Below are 22050 nucleotides of genomic sequence, written 5' to 3'. Positions count from 1 at the left end.
GCAATTTGTATAACTTTTGAATCATTGACACATTGTTGATTAGTTTAACTTTATTAGCAATTTCACAAACATGCCATACATACGCATACTCATTACTCCAAAAACATGTCATTTTGCACAAATTAACAAACTCGGATTATCACATAATCACAAATATTAATGGGAAAAAACTCCACAAAAGCACTCATTCAGGCATTAACACAAACACCTAATGTGAGAGTGATGGATAACTCAGTTGGTTAGAGCTTCCAATTCGATTCCAGCTGATCTTGAGATCGATTTTCATCTCCGCTCTTGTGGCTCATTCGCACACAAAAAAAATAAAAAAATAACACCTAACGTGCAACCTCGAACACCACAAAACTACGCCGACTTTTTCCATATGTAGGCATTCTTTTCATCCGTTGAGCATTCGGTTCTAGACCTAGTTAAAGATGGCCGTGGGCCTAACGGGCTGGCCCCACTCTGCATTGTGTCGAGTCGGGCCGAAAAGTTCAAAACAGGGTTCAGGCCCATCCACAAGCCATCAGACCTAAGCCTAATTTTACTAAATTTAGCGTGTCGGGTCAAGCCGTGCCTTGCTTTTTCCAAACAAATACGGTCCAGCCCCACAACTCCGTGCTTGTGCCAGTCTATGTTTTTTCGTGTCAGGCCTCGGTCCAGCTCGGCCCACGGCTATCTTTTAATGAAATAACCCAGTGTTGGACAGTTGGACTTCATTGGTAAAACTTTGTTTTTTATTTTTTATTTTTTAAATAGTATTTTACGGCGTATGACATTAACCTTTTCATTAAAACTGAAGTCAAAAACATCACAAACGACTTAACGAGGAGTCAAATCAGGAACTCCGGCAGGAAAGGTTAGCCAGAGGAGAGAGAAAATTGAAGAAAAAATGGCAGCCATCGTCGTTGAAATCCTCACCATCTTCCTGATAATGGCGGTGGCAGCAGTTTCTGGGCAAGAAAACTCAATTTCAAACAGATTGATACAAGTGAATGGAGGCCCTGATTCAGTGGTTTGGGTTGTTCAATTCTCTGATCTTCACTTTAGTGTTCATCACCCCGAAAGAGCTCTCGATTTCAAGGAGTTGGTGGGTCCATTTCTTTCCATCATCAACCCTTCTCTTGTTCTAATCACCGGCGATCTCACAGGTTTTCGCCGTCTTTTTCTCTTCATTTTGGTAATTTCATCTTTTTTTTCGAGATTTTTTTCAATTACTCGCTTTAATTTTGATGGGTTTTGTTGGATTTTGGTTGGTGTTAAGTTTTGGGGAGGTGGGGTTTTGTCATTTTTTCTGAAATTAGATGAATTGATTTGTGTATTCAAATAGTGTGTGTGAGTGAACTGCTATGATTTGCTTTTGAAAATGGAAGCATTGGATATGGACTGGTCATGGTTCCGTGAGGCGTTGACATTGTTAGTTGATCATACATTGTGATTGAGGCAAAATCATGTTTGATAGTTACAACCTTACAATCTTAATGTGAGAATTTGAAAATAGAAGAGTTGTTGAATTTGTTGTCGAAGATGGATTGATCATGGTTTCGTGAGGCGTTGACATTGTTAGTTTTGGACTTTTGGTTGATTTAGTGTTGATCATACATTATGATTAAGGCAAAATCATGTTTGATAGATAAAAAATTACAATCTTGGTGAATAGATTGTAAGAATTGTTGAATTTGTTGTCGAAGATGGATTGATCATGGTTTCATGAGGCGTTGACATTGGTAGTTTTGGTTGATTCAGTGTTGATCATACATTATGATTGAGGCAAAATCATGTTTGATTGATAGTTACAAACTTACAATCTGAATTTGAGAATTTGGATAGATTCAAATATATATAATGGACTATGGCTTTCAGCTTGAATAGATGCATTCACTAGCTATGTTAATCAGTTTAGGGTATGTGGTCGGTTGTGGTGAAGGTGTATCTCATTTTATTTTGTAGTTTACGATATGTGAGCTTGGTGAATCGAGTATAGGAAGTTCGTCTTGACCTGGATACAAAAACGGGGAAGGATAGTGATGTATTAATGAATCTTAGGTAATTGTTTTCTTGCCTATTGTGTTATTGTTATAAGGTTATCTTGGTTGGTGATCGTGATTCCTTAGGTTAGCTGGAATGTTCTTAGAGGGACCTTAAACTTTCTGATACTTATTGTTTTTATTTGCAACTAGATGGGAAGAGCAAAGATCACTTAACCATGAAACAGAATGAGCAAGAGTGGGTTGAATACCGGGATGTGATGGAAGATGTAGTGAAAAAGAGTGGACTTGACAAGAGCATCTTTTATGACCTTAGAGGCAATCATGATAATTTCGGTGTGCCAGCCGTTGGTGGCACCTTTGATTTCTTTTCAAACTATAGTTTAAATGCTCAAGCAGGAAGAACTGGGCATGTAAACAGTGTCACACTTCAGGTTAACTTCAATCTATTACTTTCTGAGATTATTAGGAAGATGTTGCATTTTCTTTCGCTTGGATAATGATAAGAACACAGTTGTTGACCATTTATCTAGTTGATTTTAGATGAATCATTAAAACAAACTATAAAATTGTCACTGATGATTTTGATTATGACAGAACTATAATATAAAAGCATCTCCAATGGTTGTAGCTAGGGGTTTGCTTGCAATTTGCAAAAATCTCAAGCTATTAGCTTAACCATTGGAGTGATTTTGAGAAAAATAGCTTGGTAAAAATCTGCCCAGTTAGAATGCAAAATTTTAATTAAACAACAACAACAAAGCCTTAGTTCCAAAATGATTTGGGGTCGGCTAACATGAATCGTCGTAGGAGATCGTTATTGTCACCAATCAAACCAGAAAGGAGCAGGAAGTAAAAAAGAAAAAACAAGGAAGAGAAAGTGGAATTAATGAAAGTAAGATAAGGGAAAAATGTATATATAATTGTTCCGGGGTTGAAACGATGGAAGGAGCGTCCTTGATGTCTTGAGTTCCGATCACGTACGGTGCCTGCAAGATGAACTCCGGGCCAAGGGGGGTCCCCGAGGCGGAGCCTCCGACGCTCAAGTCAGTACAATTGATGTATAAAATGAGGTGTTTAGGGGAGAGAGAGTAGGGTGGCTTCTCTAGGGTTAGAGAATGACCTCTTTTACCTTGCCCCTTGAGGGGTATATATAGTGCCTTGTTGGGCCTTTTGAGGCCTTGTTGGTGGTATTGGGCTTGAGTGGGTTTTATTGGCTTTTGGGTTAAAATGGTAGGCCCATTTTAACACCCCAACAAATGCCCCCCAGACCCAATTCTATTTGAAAAATGGGTTGGGTTTTGATTTTGATCACTTGGCAGTGAAAGTTAATTTTACCTTCGGATTTTACCTTCGGATTTTACCTTCGGATTTTACCTTCGGATTTTACTTTCGGCTCGGATTTTAACGTCGATTCGAGTTGTAATCTCGGAGTGATTTTTAACCTCGCTCTTCAAATCCGAAGATCTGTTTAAGAACGTGCTTCTAAAATCGGCTCGGATTGTAACATCGGTTCGAGTTGTAATCTCGGAGCGATTTCTTTACTTCGGCTCGGATTGTAACGTCGATTCGAGTTGTAATCTCGGAGCGATTTTTAACCTCGCTCTTCAAATCCGAAGATCTGTTCAAGAACGTGCTTCTAAAATCGGCTCGGATTGTAACATCGGTTCGAGTTGTAATCTCGGAGCGATTTCTTAGTCTTCTTTCAAATCCGTAGACTTGGTCGGAGACTTGCTACACAATTTTGATCTTCAAAATTTGATGTATTTATGTTTGTCAAACATGAATTTATAATTCGTTTTGAACATGATGAACAATTTGAGGTGCATGCTCTTGCAAAATGACTTATTGTTAGACAATGTCTGTCAAATTAAGTTTCCAAGAACACTAGCATTTTACCAAATTTATCAAGTCAAGTAAATTATATGTTGACAAAATATAAAGTACAAAGCTTAAATAAATAGAAGACTTAGCTTTGAAGTCGGATGGTGAACTTCGGCTACTGTCGCTTGAGCTTAGTATTTTTTCCTTTGCTACCTTTGACTTATCTCCACATTTATTTACTTGCTGAGATAAATATGACAAAGGTTTGTATACTGCCACACCTAGAGATGCTCGGCAAAACTCCGAAATTGCTGTTTATGCTCGGCGATGACCCCGTCACTAACTTCGGCGGGTGACCTTCGGGAGCTGAGCTTTACATGTTCAGTACTGAGATTTTATTTTTGGTATTACTCTTCGGCACTGAGCACGATTCTGATGTTGATTTTAGTGATTTGGTAACTTGGCAGTTGGCAGCGAGCTAGAATGCTTGAGAACCACCTAGTAAGTTGTAGAGCTCCAACTCAGAGAGCTTTTTGGATCCTTTGAAACATTACCCATGATGAACTCGGCACAGCTCGGAAGCTTCGGCACTAACCTCGGCTCGGGAGCTGATAAGCTCGGGAGGTTAACTTCGAGAGTTTGGCTCTGGAGGCCTCTTCGGATCTTAGATTCGTATCTTAGCTTCCGTGATGAGCTTCAATGATGTGCTTCGGCTTGCTTTCACTCAATTTACCTCGGCATCGAGCTTCAGAGCTGCTATGCTCAGAACTGAGCCGCTATCCTCGGAACTACTTTGTTCTACTCCGGGAGATCAATTATAACCTCTCACTGAAGAATGGTAGCATAAATGTGAGTCTGGCTTCATTGAAGCATTTTATCAAACACCTTGTGGGCACAACTGAATTGATGATGATGGAGTTTCCTTCGTAAATTGTAGGAGCTGATTTTCTACTTGGCATAATATTTCCAAACACCTTGTTGGCACCAACTTGATATTTTCAAATTGCCTGACCTCGGTGCGGTGCTTTAGACCACTAATATGAAGCTATGCTCGACACTGACTTGGGCGGTAATAACCCAATGAGCTAGGCTTGACTCGAATCTCCGAAGGTGGTGATGCTCTGCACTGAGTTTCAGTAATGAGCTTCGGCCATGCGTTTCAGCAACGAGCTTCGGCTATGAGTTTCAACAACGAGCTTCGGCTATGAGCCTCGGGAGCTGAACTTCGGCGTGCTTTTCCTTACTCAATTTACCTGAGCTGAACTTCGGCACTGAGCTCGGCATAGACCTCGGCACATACCTCGGCCAGGGGGCTTCAGTACAGAGCTCGGCACTGACCTTGGTGGTCGACCTTGGCGGAAAACCTCGGCGGGTTAGCCACAGCGGTAAGACCCAATGAGCTAGGCTTGACTCGAACCTCGGAAGGTGGCAGTGCTCCGTACTGAGTTTAAGTAGTGAGCTTCGGCACTGCTTGGGGTTGCTGACCTTCGTTTGGGCATTTTAACAAACACCTTGTGGGCACGATCTGAAGTTTTAGTACTGTAGTTTCTTTGGTGTAGCTTTCACGACCAAGTTGATGAACTCAACTATGAGGTCTGCCAAATAACAGTGTATCAAACAACATAGATGTGCCAGTTTATAATTTTTCAAAAATCAATAAATAGAGGGAGAAACTTAGCTCTTAGGTTGTGACTGATTATGGAGCTCGGCGGGTCAACCTCGGTAGCCCGAAGAGACTGAGCTCGGGAGCAGCATGACCAACTGGCTGACCTCGGGAAGCTTTTCCACCTTGGGAGATCGACTTCAAGTCATTAGAGCTGCTTTGTTTCAGCTACGTCTCAATGCTCAGATAACTTTGAAACTGAGGATGCCTATCTCTTCGGCACTCTTCGGAGGAACGAAGATTCTGCTGCTGCAAATTTAGTCTACTTTAGAGGATGTTGGGCATCTTGCTTAGCTCAGGAGTTTTGGCTACGAGCTTCGGGAGTTGCCATGGAGATGAGCTTCGGGAGCTTTGATTCGGTACCGAACTCGGCGCTGGCGTCTTCAGCTCCGTATCGACCACTCAAGGTGATGAGGTGAGCTGCTAGACTGCTAGGCTTCGTAGCTTTGTCAAGTAATGACTTCTTTTTTTATCAAGTAGAGAGCAACTCAGTGGCAAAGGAGTATTAGATTGGCAAATTTGTACCTCTTTTCTTTGTCTTTCGTATGCCGTTGTTTAAGCTGGCTGCTCCTTTGATTATATGTGACATCATTTGTCATCCAATAATTATTTACAGAGTATTTATGAGCTGCTTGTTTTTATCTACTACAGTAATCAGATCTACTTCTCCAATTTGAATGCTCATCTTATTGTCGCGACCCATCGGTGTTGTACAGTCGAGCAAATTGGATCTGGACACAATTATATGATTATTGTGCCCGTTTTCCAGTTGAGCATAGTAGCCATGAAAGAGTGGATCTTCATGGGTTTTTGTACTCTCCCCACAGACGGCGCCAAATTGTTCCGGGGTTGAAACGATGGAAGGAGCGTCCTTGATGTCTTGAGTTCCGATCACGTACGGTGCCTGCAAGATGAACTCCGGGCCAAGGGGGGTCCCCGAGGCGGAGCCTCCGACGCTCAAGTCAGTACAATTGATGTATAAAATGAGGTGTTTAGGGGAGAGAGAGTAGGGTGGCTTCTCTAGGGTTAGAGAATGACCTCTTTTACCTTGCCCCTTGAGGGGTATATATAGTGCCTTGTTGGGCCTTTTGAGGCCTTGTTGGTGGTATTGGGCTTGAGTGGGTTTTATTGGCTTTTGGGTTAAAATGGTAGGCCCATTTTAACACCCCAACAATAATTATTATAGAAGAAATATTGTAAGAGATAATAAAAAATAAGTAAAGTTTAAAATAAATGAATAAGTAAAATAAGTACATTTCAAAATAGCATGTAAACTTTAAAAAAATTGAAAGAATTTTAAAAATAAACAAAATTTTAATTAAAATAAAGTTAAAATGAAATGGTTAATTGAAAAGTGAACCTAATTTAATACCAAGCTAGTTTGGTAAATTAGTTTGCCATTGGAACATAAACTACCTAAAACATAAATTAGCTTAAAATCTTAGTTGGCATGACAACTAATTTAACAATTAGCTTACCATTTAGGACGCTCTAAGAGCATCTCCAACAGTAAGCTAATTTGACAATTAGCTTGTTATGCCACATAAGATTTCAAGCTATTTCATTGTTTAGCTAATTTATGCTCCAATTGCTAACAATAAGCTTGTCATTTAAATTTGTCCCACTTGTCAATTAATTATTTGGCAACTTTGGGAGCTAATTGGCCAAGCTAATTTTTTTATTTTCACTCCAATGGTCTAGCTATTAGCTTAAAACTTTTATAAATATCAAGCTAGTCCCTAGCTACAGCCATTGGAGATGCTCTAAGTATCTTGTGGCTCGTTCAAGTTTGATGACAAAGTGACATTTAAACAGAAGTCTGCTTCACTTTGATATACTCCCTCCGTCTCTTTTTGTTTTTTACATTTTTCTTTTTGAGGATTTCAAAATGTTCTTTACATTTCCTTTTATATAATCACATAAATGACTTAGTATTCTATCAAAATTTGTGTCCAATTATTATTTTAACCAATTAAATTCATTGAGTCATTTAATCTCTCACACTTTTCCATTGGGACATTAAAATTTTCTCATTTCCCAATATCAGAATTTTGATAAAAGTGAAAACTTTATAAATAAACGTAATTTATCTTGTTTAAATAAAAAAATTGAGGAATCTCAATGCAAATTAATTAATCGTTAAAGCGCGTGAAAATTGACAAACGTAAAAAACAAAAAGAGACGGAGGGAGTACCTTTTAAAATCTTGAATGCTGTAAATTTACAGTTCTTTGTATGATAAAAATTTGTGTTGCATCATGCAGACAGGAATCAGAAGGCATCTATTTGTTGGGATTGATAGCACCATGGCTGTCGGCCTCAGAGGTCCAACCAATCTTTTTGGGCATCCAACTGATAAATTATTAGCTGAGCTGGATTCTGAGCTGTCAAAATGGGGTGCTGAGCCAAAGAACCCAGTGATAAAGATCTCATTTGGACATTTTCCTCTTTCATTCTCAGCAGCCTCTGAATCTGGAAGAACCCTGAAAGATGTTTTTCTCAAACATTCAATATCTTCTTACCTATGTGGACATCTCCACTTGAGATTTGGCACGAATTTGAAACGGCTTCACCGACCAGGTAATGATCTGATGCAGCTAAATATGCAACAGAAATCCTCCAAGAAAAATTTGAATGGATCATCTCATGTCCAGGAATTCTGGGAGTGGGAGATGGGTGACTGGAGGAAAAGTAGAGCCATGCGTATTTTGGCCGTTGATAGAGGTCATTCTTCATTTGTTGATATCAACTTGAAATCGGGTGCTAAAAAAACTATCATCTTACCCACTTTTCCACTGGACTCACGCTTCACTTTAACATCATCTCAACTAACTGAATTTGAACATCAATCGTTGGACCCCTCACACTACATGACCATAAGAGCTTTGGTCTTCTCATCATCTTCAATCGTCACAGTAGTGGCTCGAGCTTATGACTCTCATCTTGGAAATCTTGTTCTGGTTTTGGAGGATTCAATGACGAAGATCAAGGATAGTTCCTCTAGAGGAGCTCTTTATGCAGCACCTTGGAATTTCAAAGCATTTCAGGATTCATCTCCAGAAAGGTACTGGCTACAGATAGAAGCAATTGATGTAAAAGGTAGATCAACCTTAACCGAATTGAGGCCATTCTCAATAAATGGTCTTTCTAGTTCGATATCTTGGACATGGAAGGAGTTTATGGTCATGGGTTTCCAATGGGCTGCTTTATATTTCCCAATACTCATGATTTCTCTTGGGTTTTTCTTCTTTATTCTTCTTCTCCCTGTAGCATTGCTACTTTTCTCCAAGAGACAGTACACATTACAAAATTTCACCACAGATAAAAGTGTCAAGAATTGTGTTGGATGGGTCTTGACAGAGTTGTATAAGCTGCGTTCGGTGTGGCTCGGATTTCTAGGTTACTTGTTCTACCTTGTTTTATGTCCTTGGTTGTCCGGACAATTATTTACTGATGGTGGTGAAAGAGGATATATGACTTACCGGGGGTGGGTAGTGAAACATCCTGATACGGGTAAAAAATTGGAGTACCTTGGGTTTCCAGATATAATGGTGATAGTTATTCCTCATCTGGTATTTGTGGTTTTCCCTTCTCTTCTGGTGGCCTTAGGTTTGGCCGTGGAAAGTGAAATGTATAGAGTACACCTTCTAGTACTTTCAGGAAAGAAGGAAGATGATCATTGTAAGGAGACCCCAAAATCTAGACACAATAACAATCAAAATCATAGACCTTCCAAGTTCCATATTGGTACACGCTGGATCAGGAAAGTTCTTATGGTAGTTTGTCTGGTGATCTTCTACAAGCATTTTAAGGTAACTTTTCATTAATTCTTCCGAAGTTTCTTCTTATTTTTTCATGCACTCTTTGATTAGTTGGTCTATGCAGTATTTTCTGCAATATTAATTACAAGGTATATGTATTGTAGTTAGTAATCGGTATTAACCCCTTTCTTCTTACTCTAATTCTTCTCTCACCTGCATCCTTTGGAAAGTTGCCTTTGGTTGTGTTCTCTTCACCTTTTTCTGAACTTACGTAAACTCATTAAAACACGTTGTAGTTGTGAACTGAATGTGTGTAGCCTTCACTGGCCCCGTAGTTAACTTATCTAACGTAATGGCTTCAACTTAACTGTTGTAAACTTATTTCTCCTGAAACAAGTGAAAAATGGTGAGGAGAACAAAGCCATAAATCCTCCCTCCAAAAAAATTCTGAACTGCTGTCTGAATTTCTTTAGCACTGCTTAATAAACTGAAATATGAAAAAAAAGAAAAGGAGCAAAGGGGAAGAAAAATAGTAACGAAAGCCATCATTTCAATTATGAGTGTCTCTAATAGAATTGCCTTAAATTGATTCAGTGCTCGTATGTATGGGGTGTAGTTGGTTGCTATTAAGATAATAAGATATACAAAGTATACCTAATGTTTTCCACATCATTTTTTCGCGAGCTTTTGCACCTTTCATTCCCACATATAATTAACCCTTTCGATTTTCTGAACTTATTTCGTGCTGCAGAGTTGCAAATTGCTGGTGAAAGCTTATGAAATGAATCCGTTGTTACATTTCCCAGTGTATACTTTCTCAATCCCACTGCTGCTGTCATATGCTATCTACAAAACCAACAGACACTAGCATTATCAGCAGACTTCTGTGTGTTGCAGCTTGTAGCTGGTTTTTGATAGATAGGGGCTTAACTGTAACTTTGTTATTTGTTTACGGACAACCAGTGGATCGACTCGGATGTTTTTTAGCAGCAGAGCATGCCGAGCATCAGTTGTTCTTTTTTTTTTTTTTTTGGGTGTAGAGAGAGCCACAAAAGGCAAAGGCGACATATGTTATAGGCGGGATTCGATCGCAGGTCTTTGGTTCTAACCCCTCAGGACTTTACCAGCTAAACAAGTTGACATCCACAACATCAGGTATTGATTGGAGGTGAAATATTCATGGTCGTTGAAGATACGTGTGTTTAGAAAGGGTATGAGAAGAACTTTGAAAACGAGAGTTGAAACATTGTAGAAACTGTCGCCATTGCAGAAGCAGGACTGCAGTCATCGAGATTACGATACTCCGAAAACGGTTATGGAGAAATGTATTTTCTGCAAGAATGTCAGTTGGTAGATACTAACATGCTGTAATACTGTAGTGTAACATGCTGGGTTACTGGCTTGGTTGTTGGTTCGAAATATTTACCATTGTATCAAAAATTCAAAACTGTAATTTAAACACAGAAAATGTTACTGAAATACAAAAGAGAATACGACAGATGTTTGAGTCACGCTCCCAGTCTCCAAACTTATCCAAATAGGGATTACACTTAACATTTTTTTCAACTTATCGAGCTAGGCTTTTTCGAGCTCGAGCCGAGTTTTGAGCTTTTTCGAGCCTTAGACCCGATTAGCGAATAGACCACATTCCAACAACCAGTACAATAATTTATTAATAATTTTCTTAATCAACATTATAACAACACTTTTCTTGGACAAGTTATGTAAAATATTATCCCTTCTTTGTCATTCAATTAATAGTTTAGGCATTATCTCTATGCATTTATATTATTATTCGTAATAACGAGTTCACGAGACGAACACCATTGAGTTTGAGTTTGGTTCGTTTAGTTACCGAACAATAAATTTAAGCTCAAACTTAGTTCATTTATAAATGAATCGATTTTAAACTGTCTATAGACAATTTTGTTCGCGCCCATTCCTAACAGTTTTGTTCGTATCCACCCCTAACAGTTATGTTCGTATCTTACGGTAACTGTCATGCTCGGGCCGCGCTTTTCGGGCCGGCCCGGCCCACAGCCATCCTTAATCTTACCCCTAATAACTCAAGGTCCCAAAACGGAAACAAAAAAAAGGGTTCCCCAATTGCTCTTGCTTTCCACACAAATCAAAACTTGAACAAGAGCAAAAACTGGCGGGTTAATGAGACCAATTACAAAATTCAGAAAAATAAGCGAAAAAAGACCTTTTTTCTTCACTTCTTCACTCTCACTCACTTTTTCTCACTCATACAGAAATATCTGAGAAGAAAGGAATCGGCGATCTTCGATTTTTTTTGAAAAATGGAGTCGAATTCTTCAGTAATTGCACCGACTACTCCTCGGTGGAATTCAGATAGACCATTTCTTACTGGCCGATTTCATCAGGTTTGCCCTAATTTCTCATAATTTCGCTCAATTTCTTCATTTTTGTGTGCATTAAGTGATTAATTTTGTTTGAAAAACCTAGGAAACGAAGGCATCATCTCTTAATTCCGAAACCAAGGGTTTCTCCATGGATTTCTTCAGGTGCTGCTCGAATTTCTTCGATTTTTAAGTTTTACTGTGACATTTCGAGTTCTGGAATTTATTTTCTGTGAATTTTGTTTTTGATTATAGTTTTAATTGAATAATTATATTTTTTTGTTTTTTTAATGTTTAAGCAGTCCTGAAGTGGAAAAAGCCATTGGATGTTACCATGCTTCTGTTCAGGTATTATAGCTTTTGCTATATTTTCTGTGTTTATCAGTTTATGTTTACATCGATTTATAGTCGGTTATGGTAATGTTATGAATCAATGCACTGTAAGATAGAGTTGTTTCATTTTTTGAAGAAATTACTTTTAGAATCGTGCTATTTCGAAAAGATTAGGGCCTATTAGTCTATTACTAGACACTGTTTAATTTCTTTTACTTATATTGATTTGTTGTTGACGCGGTGTTGTTATGGGTCAGTGCACTGTAAGAGAGACCTTAGTAATTTATTATATGCCTAATCTATTACTAGTACAACAAAGATATTAATGTAATAATATTCTAGAGTTGTACTACTACTATTTTTGCTGTTTTTCCAGCATTGTGCTATTTCGAATATATTAGAGCTATTTTGATTAGGGGTGGATATTGTTTTGTTTTTTATTGTTGTAAATCACGGTAGGGATTGAGGTAATGCAACATTTGTTACTTAGTTTTCAAAATAGTTAAGGGTGAAATGGTTGATATTGTTAGTGATTTTGTTGATTTTATAATTTCCTTGCTCTGGTGTAGGAGCTCATTGTTATCGATGATCTTCTTTCTGCGTTGGTTGGAATTGAAGGACGTTACACTTCGATTAGAAGAATTGACGGGAAGGAGGCTAAACTGACCTTCCAGGTTGATGCATCAATGGATTTAGCTCTTCAGGTCAGATTTTGTTGCTCCCTGCGAATCTTTTTTATCCTTTAGCTGAGCAATGTAGTTTTAGTATTACTAGTGAGTTTAGACTATTTATAGAACTCTGATCACAATGTGCAACTCCTGATTAGTGTCTGCCTTTTTTGAGAATTGCTAGATTGTTGAGCACTGAAACAAATCACTTTAAATGCCGCAGGAGTTGGCAAAACGTATATTTCCATTGTGTGAGAGTTATTTATTGATCGACCAGTTCGTTGAGTCAAGATCACAGTTCAAGAAGGGGCTGGTTAATCATGCATTTGCAGCTGCAGTAAGAGCACTTCTTCTGGTATGTTTTATGGTCATCTTTTGCTATTCATACCATTATTTATTTTGCTGTCACTTACCCCTCCCCCCAAAATAGGAATACTTTTTATAATATGTCGGAGTATTTCTTCGGCATGTGTGTTTTGTTAGGACACACTTGGTTCTAGGTAATCAGGAAAGAGAAAGGGTTTCAACGTTCTATGAGAACTTATTCCTTTTTCATGTGTTACTTTCACCTTATTTTTCCATTCCCTTCCACCAACTTCCCTAATAATACATCAAAATTCTTTATGCTGATTCCCTTCACCGAGTTCATCCCTTGAGTTTTAAAGCCACCCCAACATTATGAGGATCATTCTTCAACCGTGGCTTCTATTTGCAAGTTCCGGCAGTGTATACATGCATTAGAAGCTGCAAATATTTCCTTGATCATGTTTAAATGGCTGACATTCAGCTTCTGATACCTTATCAGGACTATCAGGCTATGGTGGCTCAGCTTGAACACCAATTTCGCCTTGGAAGACTTTCTATGCAAGGATTGTGGTTTTACTGTCAGGTCTGAGCCTTCTATAATTTGAGCTGTGAATAATTTTTATAATGATTTTTGGTAAAAGAATGTTAAAGAATTCACTGTTCTAAATACCCTACCTCTTCATCTGTTTGTAGCCAATGATGGGGTCGATGAAAGCTTTATCCTCTGTGATCCAGAAAGCTTCTTCAAATGATTATGCTGGTGTAGATGTTCTTAACCTCTTGCAAAGCCAGGTTAGGATTTAATCTCAGCTCCAATTCGAAGAGAGATTGTGAAGTGCTGTTAGATTTCTCTCTGAGATTGATTCTGATCTTTCACTGCTTCAACCAGTTAGATAGACACGTAATCCTCTTGATTCATATTCATTTTTCTATTTGCAGGCTAAAGCTATGGCTGGTGATCATGTTGTAAGATCACTGCTAGAAAAGATGTCACATTGTGCAAGTTCTGCATATCTCGTGATGCTAGAAAGGTAAGACTTTAACTTTTAGTATAACCATCATCATGTTCTGTTCCTTATATCATGCAAGCACATACTAGCCCATTCCTCTAGATTTGTAAGATTGGGGAAACATCGGGACCCTTTTGTGTATAACAGTGCCACTTTTCTTTTTTGATACTTGGTAGTGATCAACTTCTCCCATTACATATATTAATTTGCCGCATATGACTATGACCTTATTAATAATCTGCTTGATCCTAATGGTGGCTTCCAGAGTTTGTTTTCTTAGTATTTAGCTGCTTTTTTATCCACCAATTGGATTTGTAATCACCATACATTATACATCTATACCGTTTCTCCAGAACTGGGGAACTTTGTGACTGAAAGTCCACCTGTACGTTTGTTTAATGTTCAGTATTATGATATCTGAATGTCTATCCTGGCTAAGATTGTTTCTTTCACTGAAACCCTGTGTACTAGGTGGGTTTATGAAGGGGTGATTGATGATCCATATGGTGAGTTCTTCATTGCAGAGAACAGATCTCTGCAAAAGGTATGCCCTACATGGAGAAAGTGTGAGTAGTGAAATTGCTTCCTTGAATACTCAGATCTTCAACTCTTTCCTTGTTTCAGGAAAGTCTCACACTGGATTATGATGCTAAGTATTGGCGACAACGATACAGCCTCAAGAACAGCATTCCTAGCTTCCTAGCTGATGTTGCTGGGACAATTTTGACAACAGGGAAATATTTAAATGTCATGAGGGAGTGCGGACATAATGTTCAGGTTATTTTGTTATCATATTTGTATGGTTGTTTTTATTTTTATTTTTATTTTTATGTATGCTGATTTCAAGAAGTGTATAATATTTTAATATACTGCCTTCAACAATCATTGGTTTTGTAGGTTCGAGTTTCAGAAAATTCTAAATTGCAGAACTTTGGTTCAAACCATCACTATCTTGAATGTATAAAAACTGCATATGATTTTGCCAGTGGCGAGCTGTTAACTCTCATCCGAGAAAAGGTGCATCCTTCAGTCTTTTGCATTATTTAGCTAGCCCTTCTTTCTCTTTCTCTTTCTCTTTCTCTTTCTCTTTCTCTTTCTCTTTCTCTTTCTCTTTCTCTTTCTCTTTCTCTTTCTCTTTCTCTTTCTCTTTCTCTTTCTCTTTCTCTTTCTCTTTCTCTTGTGTGTTTGTGTGAGTTGGAAGGTAAAAATCTTTGCAACTTATGTTAGCAATTTAACTGTGTTATGTCAGAATTTCAAGTTTCTCAGATTTTTTTTCTCCATTCCTTTGCTGCATGCAGTACGATCTGATGGGGAAGCTGCGATCTATAAAGCATTATCTTCTGCTGGACCAGGTACTTGTACATTTAACATTTGAAACGAGATTGGTGCAATTTGATTGCCTCCTAACTGTTAGCTGTCTGCCTCCCTAAACAATCTCATATTTTGCCTGTCAGTTTATTCTTGCCAGAACAAACTAACTCCTTGATCCGTAATGTGGTAAAATCATAAGCATTTAGAACAGAAACTTAAATCTCGCACCTGTTTTCGTCCCAAATACTTGCTCCAGATTTTTTTAGAAAAGTTTGTTCGCCTGGAAAGGGACACCGTGAGGACAGAAGGAGTGCAGAATTCTATCAGTCCCACACATCGCCACTCCAGCAACTGTGTTTGTTAAGCAGTTGCGCTTGTTACTTGCTACCAGAAGACCATGGATCCTATGGGTTATTTTCCGGGTCTGAGATGATTTTCTTCTATTCTGTCTAACTAAGGGCTGTTGCCCAAGCCTCTCGTGTTGGGGACTGAAAATTTTGGCCTTGTCCACTAGGACACACAGTCACGTAGCGTTGCAGGGGTAGTAGATATTATGTAGATGTTAAAACTCTAGATAAACCTTGTCTTTCTTCTGAGCATCCAAAGTAATTTAATACTTCCTCGTTTAGAAATAGTTGCACTACTTTCACTTTATGCACTATTCATATATTAACTTTGATTCTCTTTTTACACATATATAAAATATAAATGTTATCATATAGAAAAGTTGTTGGATAACTCAATGTCTACTTTTCAAATTATCAAAAGAAATATATTATTTTTACTAATAGATAACTACAGATATTAACGGTCAAAGGTGTGCGTTGGCAACGTGAAAGTCAAAGTGGTGCAACTATTTCTAAACGGAGGAAGTACATATTAAACTTCACATCCTAATTCTGTTGTTTTGTCCTGAACTAAGCTCAGATAGATCAATATTTCAAGAAAGCCATACATTTGTATGTATTAACAATTTAGAATGGCAGTAACAAGTACCCAGTACCAATTCCCATGTTAGTGTTTGGAAGGGGGTGTTCTTACTTCTCATTTCAGATGTCTGCTGCCTCATCCTCTGATGATTAAATTGCAAAGAGACTCTTTATTAGACCTTTTATTGAAAGAACATCAATTGTTCTACAAATTCTCAACTAGTGAGCTGACAATTTAGTGAGAAATTTGATTAGATCTCTTATAATCTAAGGATAAATGTGACTTCTGATGTTGCTTTCAGCTTAGTTTTGAAATGGACTGTCCTGTGTACTGTGGTTAATTATTTCTTCCAGATTTATATCATATACCAGTGAAATTACTTAATCATTGCAGGGGGATTTCCTCGTCCACTTCATGGATATAGCTCGAGAGGAGCTGATAAAAAAGACCGAGGAGATCTCAGTTGAGAAACTGCAGGTCTCTTGACTTTTTATTCTCTATCAGTTCTTTCTGCGTTTTTCTTCCTGGTTGTGTACTTTTTTTTCCTCTTCTGTATTCTTTGTATACAGATGATTCTGGAACTATCTTGTCATCTTATAGTCTCTCTTGGACCTTGCTTTGCGATCCACGGCAGCTGCAGCAGATCCTTGTCATGAAGATTTGACGTGTTGTGTTGTAAGCTACTAAACTGTTTATTTATTTATTTACTAATCCCCTTTAGAAAAACTTGCATGAACAAATACTATCAGCAGTGCTATTTGGCAACCTGACTTTCTTGTTGGTGTTGTACTTTAATACTCTGCAGGAAAGATCTACTTTGCTTAAAAGATTAAGCATGCTCAAAGATCTTGAAATTAGTAAAGCTATATCTGATATTGATCTTGAGGAACCGGCAAGCATCACTGGCCTGGAGACATTTTCCTTGAGTTACAAGGTATAAAGATTATCTTTCCTGATTATTTTCCTTGTTCAAATACCCGCTTATGTGCCTACTTGTCAATGAACTAGGTAAGTGTGAGGTGCATGCTTTTCCACATGTTTGATACCATAGACCTCGTACGTTATCAACCTGTGTTTCTGCCCTGTTGAAAGTTGGAAGGCGTAAATCATATACTTCATATTTTATTGTCCATTACTCCATGAGACCATGTCAACCCCAAGCCCGCAAATAAGTCCAGGATAGTGCCATTGACAAGGACCACAAGGTCATGTACAGGGTTGTTGATCGGTCAGCAAGGCCAATAACAAAGCTATGACAAGGTTCTGTACCCAACGAAGCTAAGGAAAACTTAATGATGTGACAATTCATTGAATTTAAAGTTTATAGAAGAAGGCTCGCTTTTGTTATTCCCTGCTAGATCATTTTATAGCATCTTAATGTTACTGTAAATTGCTGCATTGCCCATGAAAAGCCCATTTCGAAGGCTAGAACTTATATCTTTGAAATCCTCTGAGGCTCGGCTGGAAATCTAGGTAAAACACGAGAGTAGATGTCACTGGGCAGTGGGCACTGAGATTCTTCCTCTGAAATCCTCAGGTCACTAGCACTCCTCCCGTGATAGTATCAACGGCATGTCGGCCTGTTAAGCCAGTTCATATTCTAAAAACTACCATTGCTAACTGCTAATCCTATAATTCTATAATGTGCTTAGCTGCAGGCCAACTGGCCCTTAACAGTTGACAGGGCTACTGAATGTACTGACCATGCTTCTGTCCACTAGGGATGAGGCTCTATTGCGAACCTAGGCTACACAAATCTTGCCTGGTACATACATTTGTGTGTATGTAAATCCATAACCATCCACCCATACATAATAGGGTCATATTTTCATGTAAACTATCTACTACAATTCCATTGGTCAAGCGTCCTCCTAGCAGTCATATTATTGCCTCTGTAAGCATTCTTGAGACCACTTCTAGAATTTAGGTGACATTGAAACCAACACTGATTGTTCCTAGCTAAAGCTGTAGTAGAAAAATTCCCTTGTAAGACATTGGTGGGAAATCTCGAGGGAAAAAGGGCCTCCTAGCTTAAGGTAAGAGCGTAAGATACTCGTGTTTGACTTGGGTCCACATTAGAAATTTAAATTTTAAGCCATATACAAGTATAAATAGGGCAAAGAAGTAGCTTCAAATATCCCATTTTCAGTTTGCAAGATCCTTTTAGATTTTCTCAAATCTCAAGACATATGTCACTACTCCGCGTACTCCCGAGTCCCAACCATATTCCTACAAACAATATTGGCCTATGTAATCCTTCTTTACTGTGAATTACACCACCTGACACCCGCAACAAAGAAGGGAAAATCTTAGGGCTCCACGCGATCTATTAAGTTTTCCTTGTCACTACTTAGTCGTATAAATCCTCCTTAACACCAAGTAATGGTTTCCTGAACTTTTTTTTACGCAGAATTACACCACCTGACAGTTCCTCCCCTAACAAAGAACGGAAAATCAAAAGGAAGGTGTTCTATCTCCCGAGCAACCTAATAGTGAAACTTGGTGTCCTTGTGGAGCATATATGAAATTATACAAAAATTAGCACCTGGGAAGACCATTTTGAAGCCCTAACTTACTGTTGAGAGACCTTGTCCAGGGTTGGCTAAAGCTCATATTTTTCCGTTCTTTTCTTCTCATAGTGAACTTATCTATTGGATCAAATAGTTATTTAAGATACGAAAATATTCGGAATATGTATGAATGATATATTCTTGATTGTTTTCTTGATTATCCACTAGTTTTTATCTTTTATTGTATAATAAATATAGCTCCTGTCGCCTTAGATACCCCTGTTAATATTGTCAAGACTCTAGATGTGGCATTCAAATTTAATTTCTCGCTTAAAAGTGGCTCTGTTCCACCATATTTTACTGACGTTTTAACCTATCGCTTTGTGCTCAGGTACAGTGGCCACTGTCCCTTGTTATATCGAGAAACGCCTTGACAAAGTATCAGTTAATTTTTCGGTTTCTGTTTCACTGTAAACACGTCAGCAGCCAGCTTTGTGGAGCCTGGCAAGTGCATCAAGTATGTTGTTGAAGTCTTCTACATGCTGTCATGCTTTACAGATGATGCTCGTTTTCTGTTTGTTCTTAGTAATGATTGGAATTCATGTTGCAGGGAGTTCGTGCTGCTAATTTAAAGGGAACCTCTATATCTCGTTCTTCCCTTCTTTGTAGAAGCATGCTGAAGTTTATCAATAGCCTTTTACATTACCTAACTTTTGAGGTAAAAAAAAAAACTGGAGTTCTATGTGCTTGATTTTACCGGAGTTTTACTTTTATCACCCTTTTGCTGCTTTTTGGAATTTACTGCATCACATTCTGAGCATTATGTACCCCATATCAATTATTCCTTTTGCATTATGTTTCACCCAAAGAATGTTTATGAGTTGTAGCTAGACTTGTCTGTAGTTTAATCCTTCTTGATAATAATAATCAGCATTCTGTTATTTCTTTGTTCGCCTTCAGGTTCTTGAACCCAATTGGCATGTGATGAATAATAGGCTGCAGTCAGCAAAGAGTATAGATGAGGTATGAATTAATTATTATTCACTTGTTAATGCTCTTCAATATCGCAATCTTATTTTGGCAGTTAATGATTGATTATTACTCCCTCCATACCTAAAAGATTGCCCCATATCTTAATTTCACTTTATTAAGAATTGGGTGTGAAATGTGCACATGGTTTGGTAAAGTTGGCCCATGAGGAGAGAGAGAGAAAGCAAATGGAAAAGTTTACCATTAAGGTATGGGGCAAACTTAAAGGGACACCCAAAAAAGGAATTCGGGGCAATATTTTAGGGACGGAGGGAGTAGCTTGAGGTTTCATCTATGTTGCATAGAAATAAAACAGGAAGCTGATATGTTTAAACGGGAGAAGGCTAAGTTTAAGAAGGTAGGAAACGTTTAAGCGTCCAAAGAGTGGCCATAAAAATAAAATATGACAGACATTAATACAACTTAACCAGAGGCAACGGTATGACTGTTGTAGAAGTCCCATAACATTTTAATAAATAAAAGATAGATCATGGAAGCTGGAGTTATGAGTAACTGGAGGTCCAAATGATCAATAGGTTGAACACTCAATAGTCTAAAAAAAAGGTTCCGGCCAAGTTTCTCAAGCATTCGAGAAACTTTCGTTTTTCGATTCGGAAATGTGGCCTTATCGCCCTCATGAAGATGTTGTGCAGCAACGTTTCTTAACTTCTTAAGGGAGGTGAGGAGAGACAAATTGTTGGGCGAACGGACTTGTTTATTACCAAGTACTTCATACATCTTTATCTTCTTATTTCATACTTGGTTTGCTGATTTTGATGAACAGGTTATCCAGTATCATGATTTATTCCTTGAGAAGTGTCTCAGAGAATGTATGCTGCTACTGCCTGAACTTCTCAAGGTTAAGTTCATCTACTTTTAAAGTTGTTAGATATGATCTTTTCACTTGAAAAAACATCCATCAAAGCATTAACTCGAAGACCCGGAAGTAATACGTAAATACTCCCTCCGTCCCATTTTTATAGTCTTGTTTCTATTTCGGGCATCCAAAATTATAGTCCTATTTCTATTTTTGATAATTGCATTTCCCACTTTCCCATGTGCTATACTAATTAAAAATGCATTGAAAACACAACAAATCAAAAACATGTACTCCCTCCGTCCCATAATATAGTGCCCGTTTGACCAAAATCACGGTTATTAAGGTTAAGGATAACATTGATAATAAAAACAATAATGATTTGTACTTTCAAGATAAAGTACATGTTAGTTGGCAAAAATGGAGAGATAAATTATAGATTAAAGGTGTATACATAATAAATAGGCCTAAAAAGGACAAAAATCAAGCATATGGGTTGAATAAAAGTCAAAAAGTACAATTTTCAAAGTAAAAATTAATGGTTTAAAATAGAAATAGGCACATCATTTAGGGACACCATTTTAGGAAAACAGGCACTATATTATGGGACGGAGGGAGTACTACATTACAATTCCTTATGTACTATATTCCACTTTTCAATATACTATATTCCACTTTCCCATACATATCAATTACTAATGTATTATATTCCCCTTTTCAATGTACTATATTCAACTTTTCTTAAAATCCGCAAAAATGATCAAACAGGGCTATAAAAATGGGAGGGAAGGAGTAGCTTCTTGTTGATGAAAATCTAAAATGCAACTTCTATTATTTGAGGGTGTATCCGATTATTATAACTGGCTTTGAAAATGCAGAAAATGGAGAAATTGAAGCTTATTTGTCTTCAGTACGCCGCAGCTACTCAATGGTTAATATCTTCTTCCATTGAAATTGTTGAGCCTCAATCAGGTTCTGGTAAAGAATTGAAGTGTAGGACTTCATCCAAGGCGCTAAAGTTCACCAAAAATGCATCAGTTACAGATTCTATTTTGTAAGTCAACTTTAGTAACATCTACCAAAAGTCAACTTAGTAACATCTCCCAAGTCAACGTAACTCATTGTGAATGAAAATGGTTGCAGGAAATTTGAAAAAGAATTCAATGCTGAACTCCAGAGCCTTGGGCCAATCTTGAGTAGCCGTTCGCAAGCGGAACCGTTTCTGACTCATTTAGCACAGTGGATTCTCGGTGTTGGAAACGAATAGTGATTTGTAAATAGAAAAATCAGGTTCGTTTTAATGTTTGATTTAAAATGTAATTTGACCAATGGAGTTTGTGTAAAGATTTCTGGTGGTGCAATTTTAAAATTTTGTATCAAAATACTGTGCGCTTGTTCGACATAGTTGACGATTAAAATAGTAGAATACACATCGATGTAAAATGGTGAGATTTACATCATGCAAACACAACAGATGGAGCTATATAACACAATTGACTTTAAAAATGAAGGTGATGGTTGGGCCGGGCTGTGGTCTA

General features: G+C 37.9%; 2 protein-coding genes across 5 annotated transcripts; both read left to right on the top strand.

Annotated features, from left to right (window-relative positions):
* The first annotated feature begins 792 nt into the window (after nucleotides 1-792).
* Nucleotides 793-10746, top strand: LOC110783414 (putative metallophosphoesterase At3g03305). Of its 3 annotated transcripts, none has more exons than XM_021987759.2 (4): nucleotides 793-1151; nucleotides 2181-2422; nucleotides 7739-9286; nucleotides 9987-10746. In XM_021987759.2, exons 1-4 carry the CDS (start codon nucleotides 893-895, stop codon nucleotides 10101-10103), a joined length of 2166 nt encoding a protein of 721 aa, XP_021843451.2. In that variant the 5' UTR covers nucleotides 793-892; the 3' UTR covers nucleotides 10104-10746. The 3 variants fall into 3 exon arrangements, with proteins under 3 accessions (XP_021843451.2, XP_056683707.1, XP_056683708.1); XM_056827729.1 differs by having other exon boundaries at nucleotides 1040-1180; XM_056827730.1 differs by lacking the exon at nucleotides 793-1151 and adding an exon at nucleotides 1263-2046.
* Nucleotides 10747-11336: 590 nt separating this feature from the next.
* LOC110783413 (gamma-tubulin complex component 2) lies at nucleotides 11337-21955 on the top strand. 2 transcript variants are annotated; one of them, XM_021987757.2, is made up of 21 exons: nucleotides 11337-11622; nucleotides 11705-11763; nucleotides 11901-11946; nucleotides 12501-12635; nucleotides 12823-12954; nucleotides 13405-13488; nucleotides 13599-13697; nucleotides 13845-13936; nucleotides 14387-14459; nucleotides 14540-14692; nucleotides 14813-14932; nucleotides 15214-15267; nucleotides 16550-16633; nucleotides 16757-16831; nucleotides 16962-17090; nucleotides 19058-19183; nucleotides 19277-19384; nucleotides 19627-19689; nucleotides 20480-20554; nucleotides 21391-21566; nucleotides 21656-21955. In XM_021987757.2, exons 1-21 carry the CDS (start codon nucleotides 11539-11541, stop codon nucleotides 21777-21779), a joined length of 2091 nt encoding a protein of 696 aa, XP_021843449.1. In that variant the 5' UTR covers nucleotides 11337-11538; the 3' UTR covers nucleotides 21780-21955. The 2 variants fall into 2 exon arrangements, with proteins under 2 accessions (XP_021843449.1, XP_021843448.1); XM_021987756.2 differs by having other exon boundaries at nucleotides 11341-11622; nucleotides 11898-11946.
* Nucleotides 21956-22050: the final 95 nt, after the last annotated feature.

The sequence above is a fragment of the Spinacia oleracea genome, chromosome 4 (assembly GCF_020520425.1).
Source record: "Spinacia oleracea cultivar Varoflay chromosome 4, BTI_SOV_V1, whole genome shotgun sequence".
Classification (NCBI taxonomy): Eukaryota; Viridiplantae; Streptophyta; class Magnoliopsida; order Caryophyllales; family Amaranthaceae; genus Spinacia; species Spinacia oleracea.
Note: the sequence above shows the minus strand (reverse complement) of the source record. Positions and strands in the feature narration are given on the sequence as shown.

Excerpts from the sequence above, each read along its gene's own strand:
- LOC110783414 (XM_021987759.2), top strand. The coding sequence starts at position 893 with ATGGCAGCCATCGTCGTTGAAATCCTCACCATCTTCCTGATAATGGCG. Across the intron at positions 1,152-2,180 it reads AATCACCGGCGATCTCACAG|ATGGGAAGAGCAAAGATCAC; the intron begins GTTTTCGCCGTC and ends ATTTGCAACTAG. Across the intron at positions 9,287-9,986 it reads TCTTCTACAAGCATTTTAAG|AGTTGCAAATTGCTGGTGAA; the intron begins GTAACTTTTCAT and ends TTCGTGCTGCAG.
- LOC110783413 (XM_021987756.2), top strand. The coding sequence starts at position 11,539 with ATGGAGTCGAATTCTTCAGTAATTGCACCGACTACTCCTCGGTGGAAT. Across the intron at positions 11,947-12,500 it reads GTTACCATGCTTCTGTTCAG|GAGCTCATTGTTATCGATGA; the intron begins GTATTATAGCTT and ends GCTCTGGTGTAG. Across the intron at positions 14,460-14,539 it reads AGAACAGATCTCTGCAAAAG|GAAAGTCTCACACTGGATTA; the intron begins GTATGCCCTACA and ends TCCTTGTTTCAG.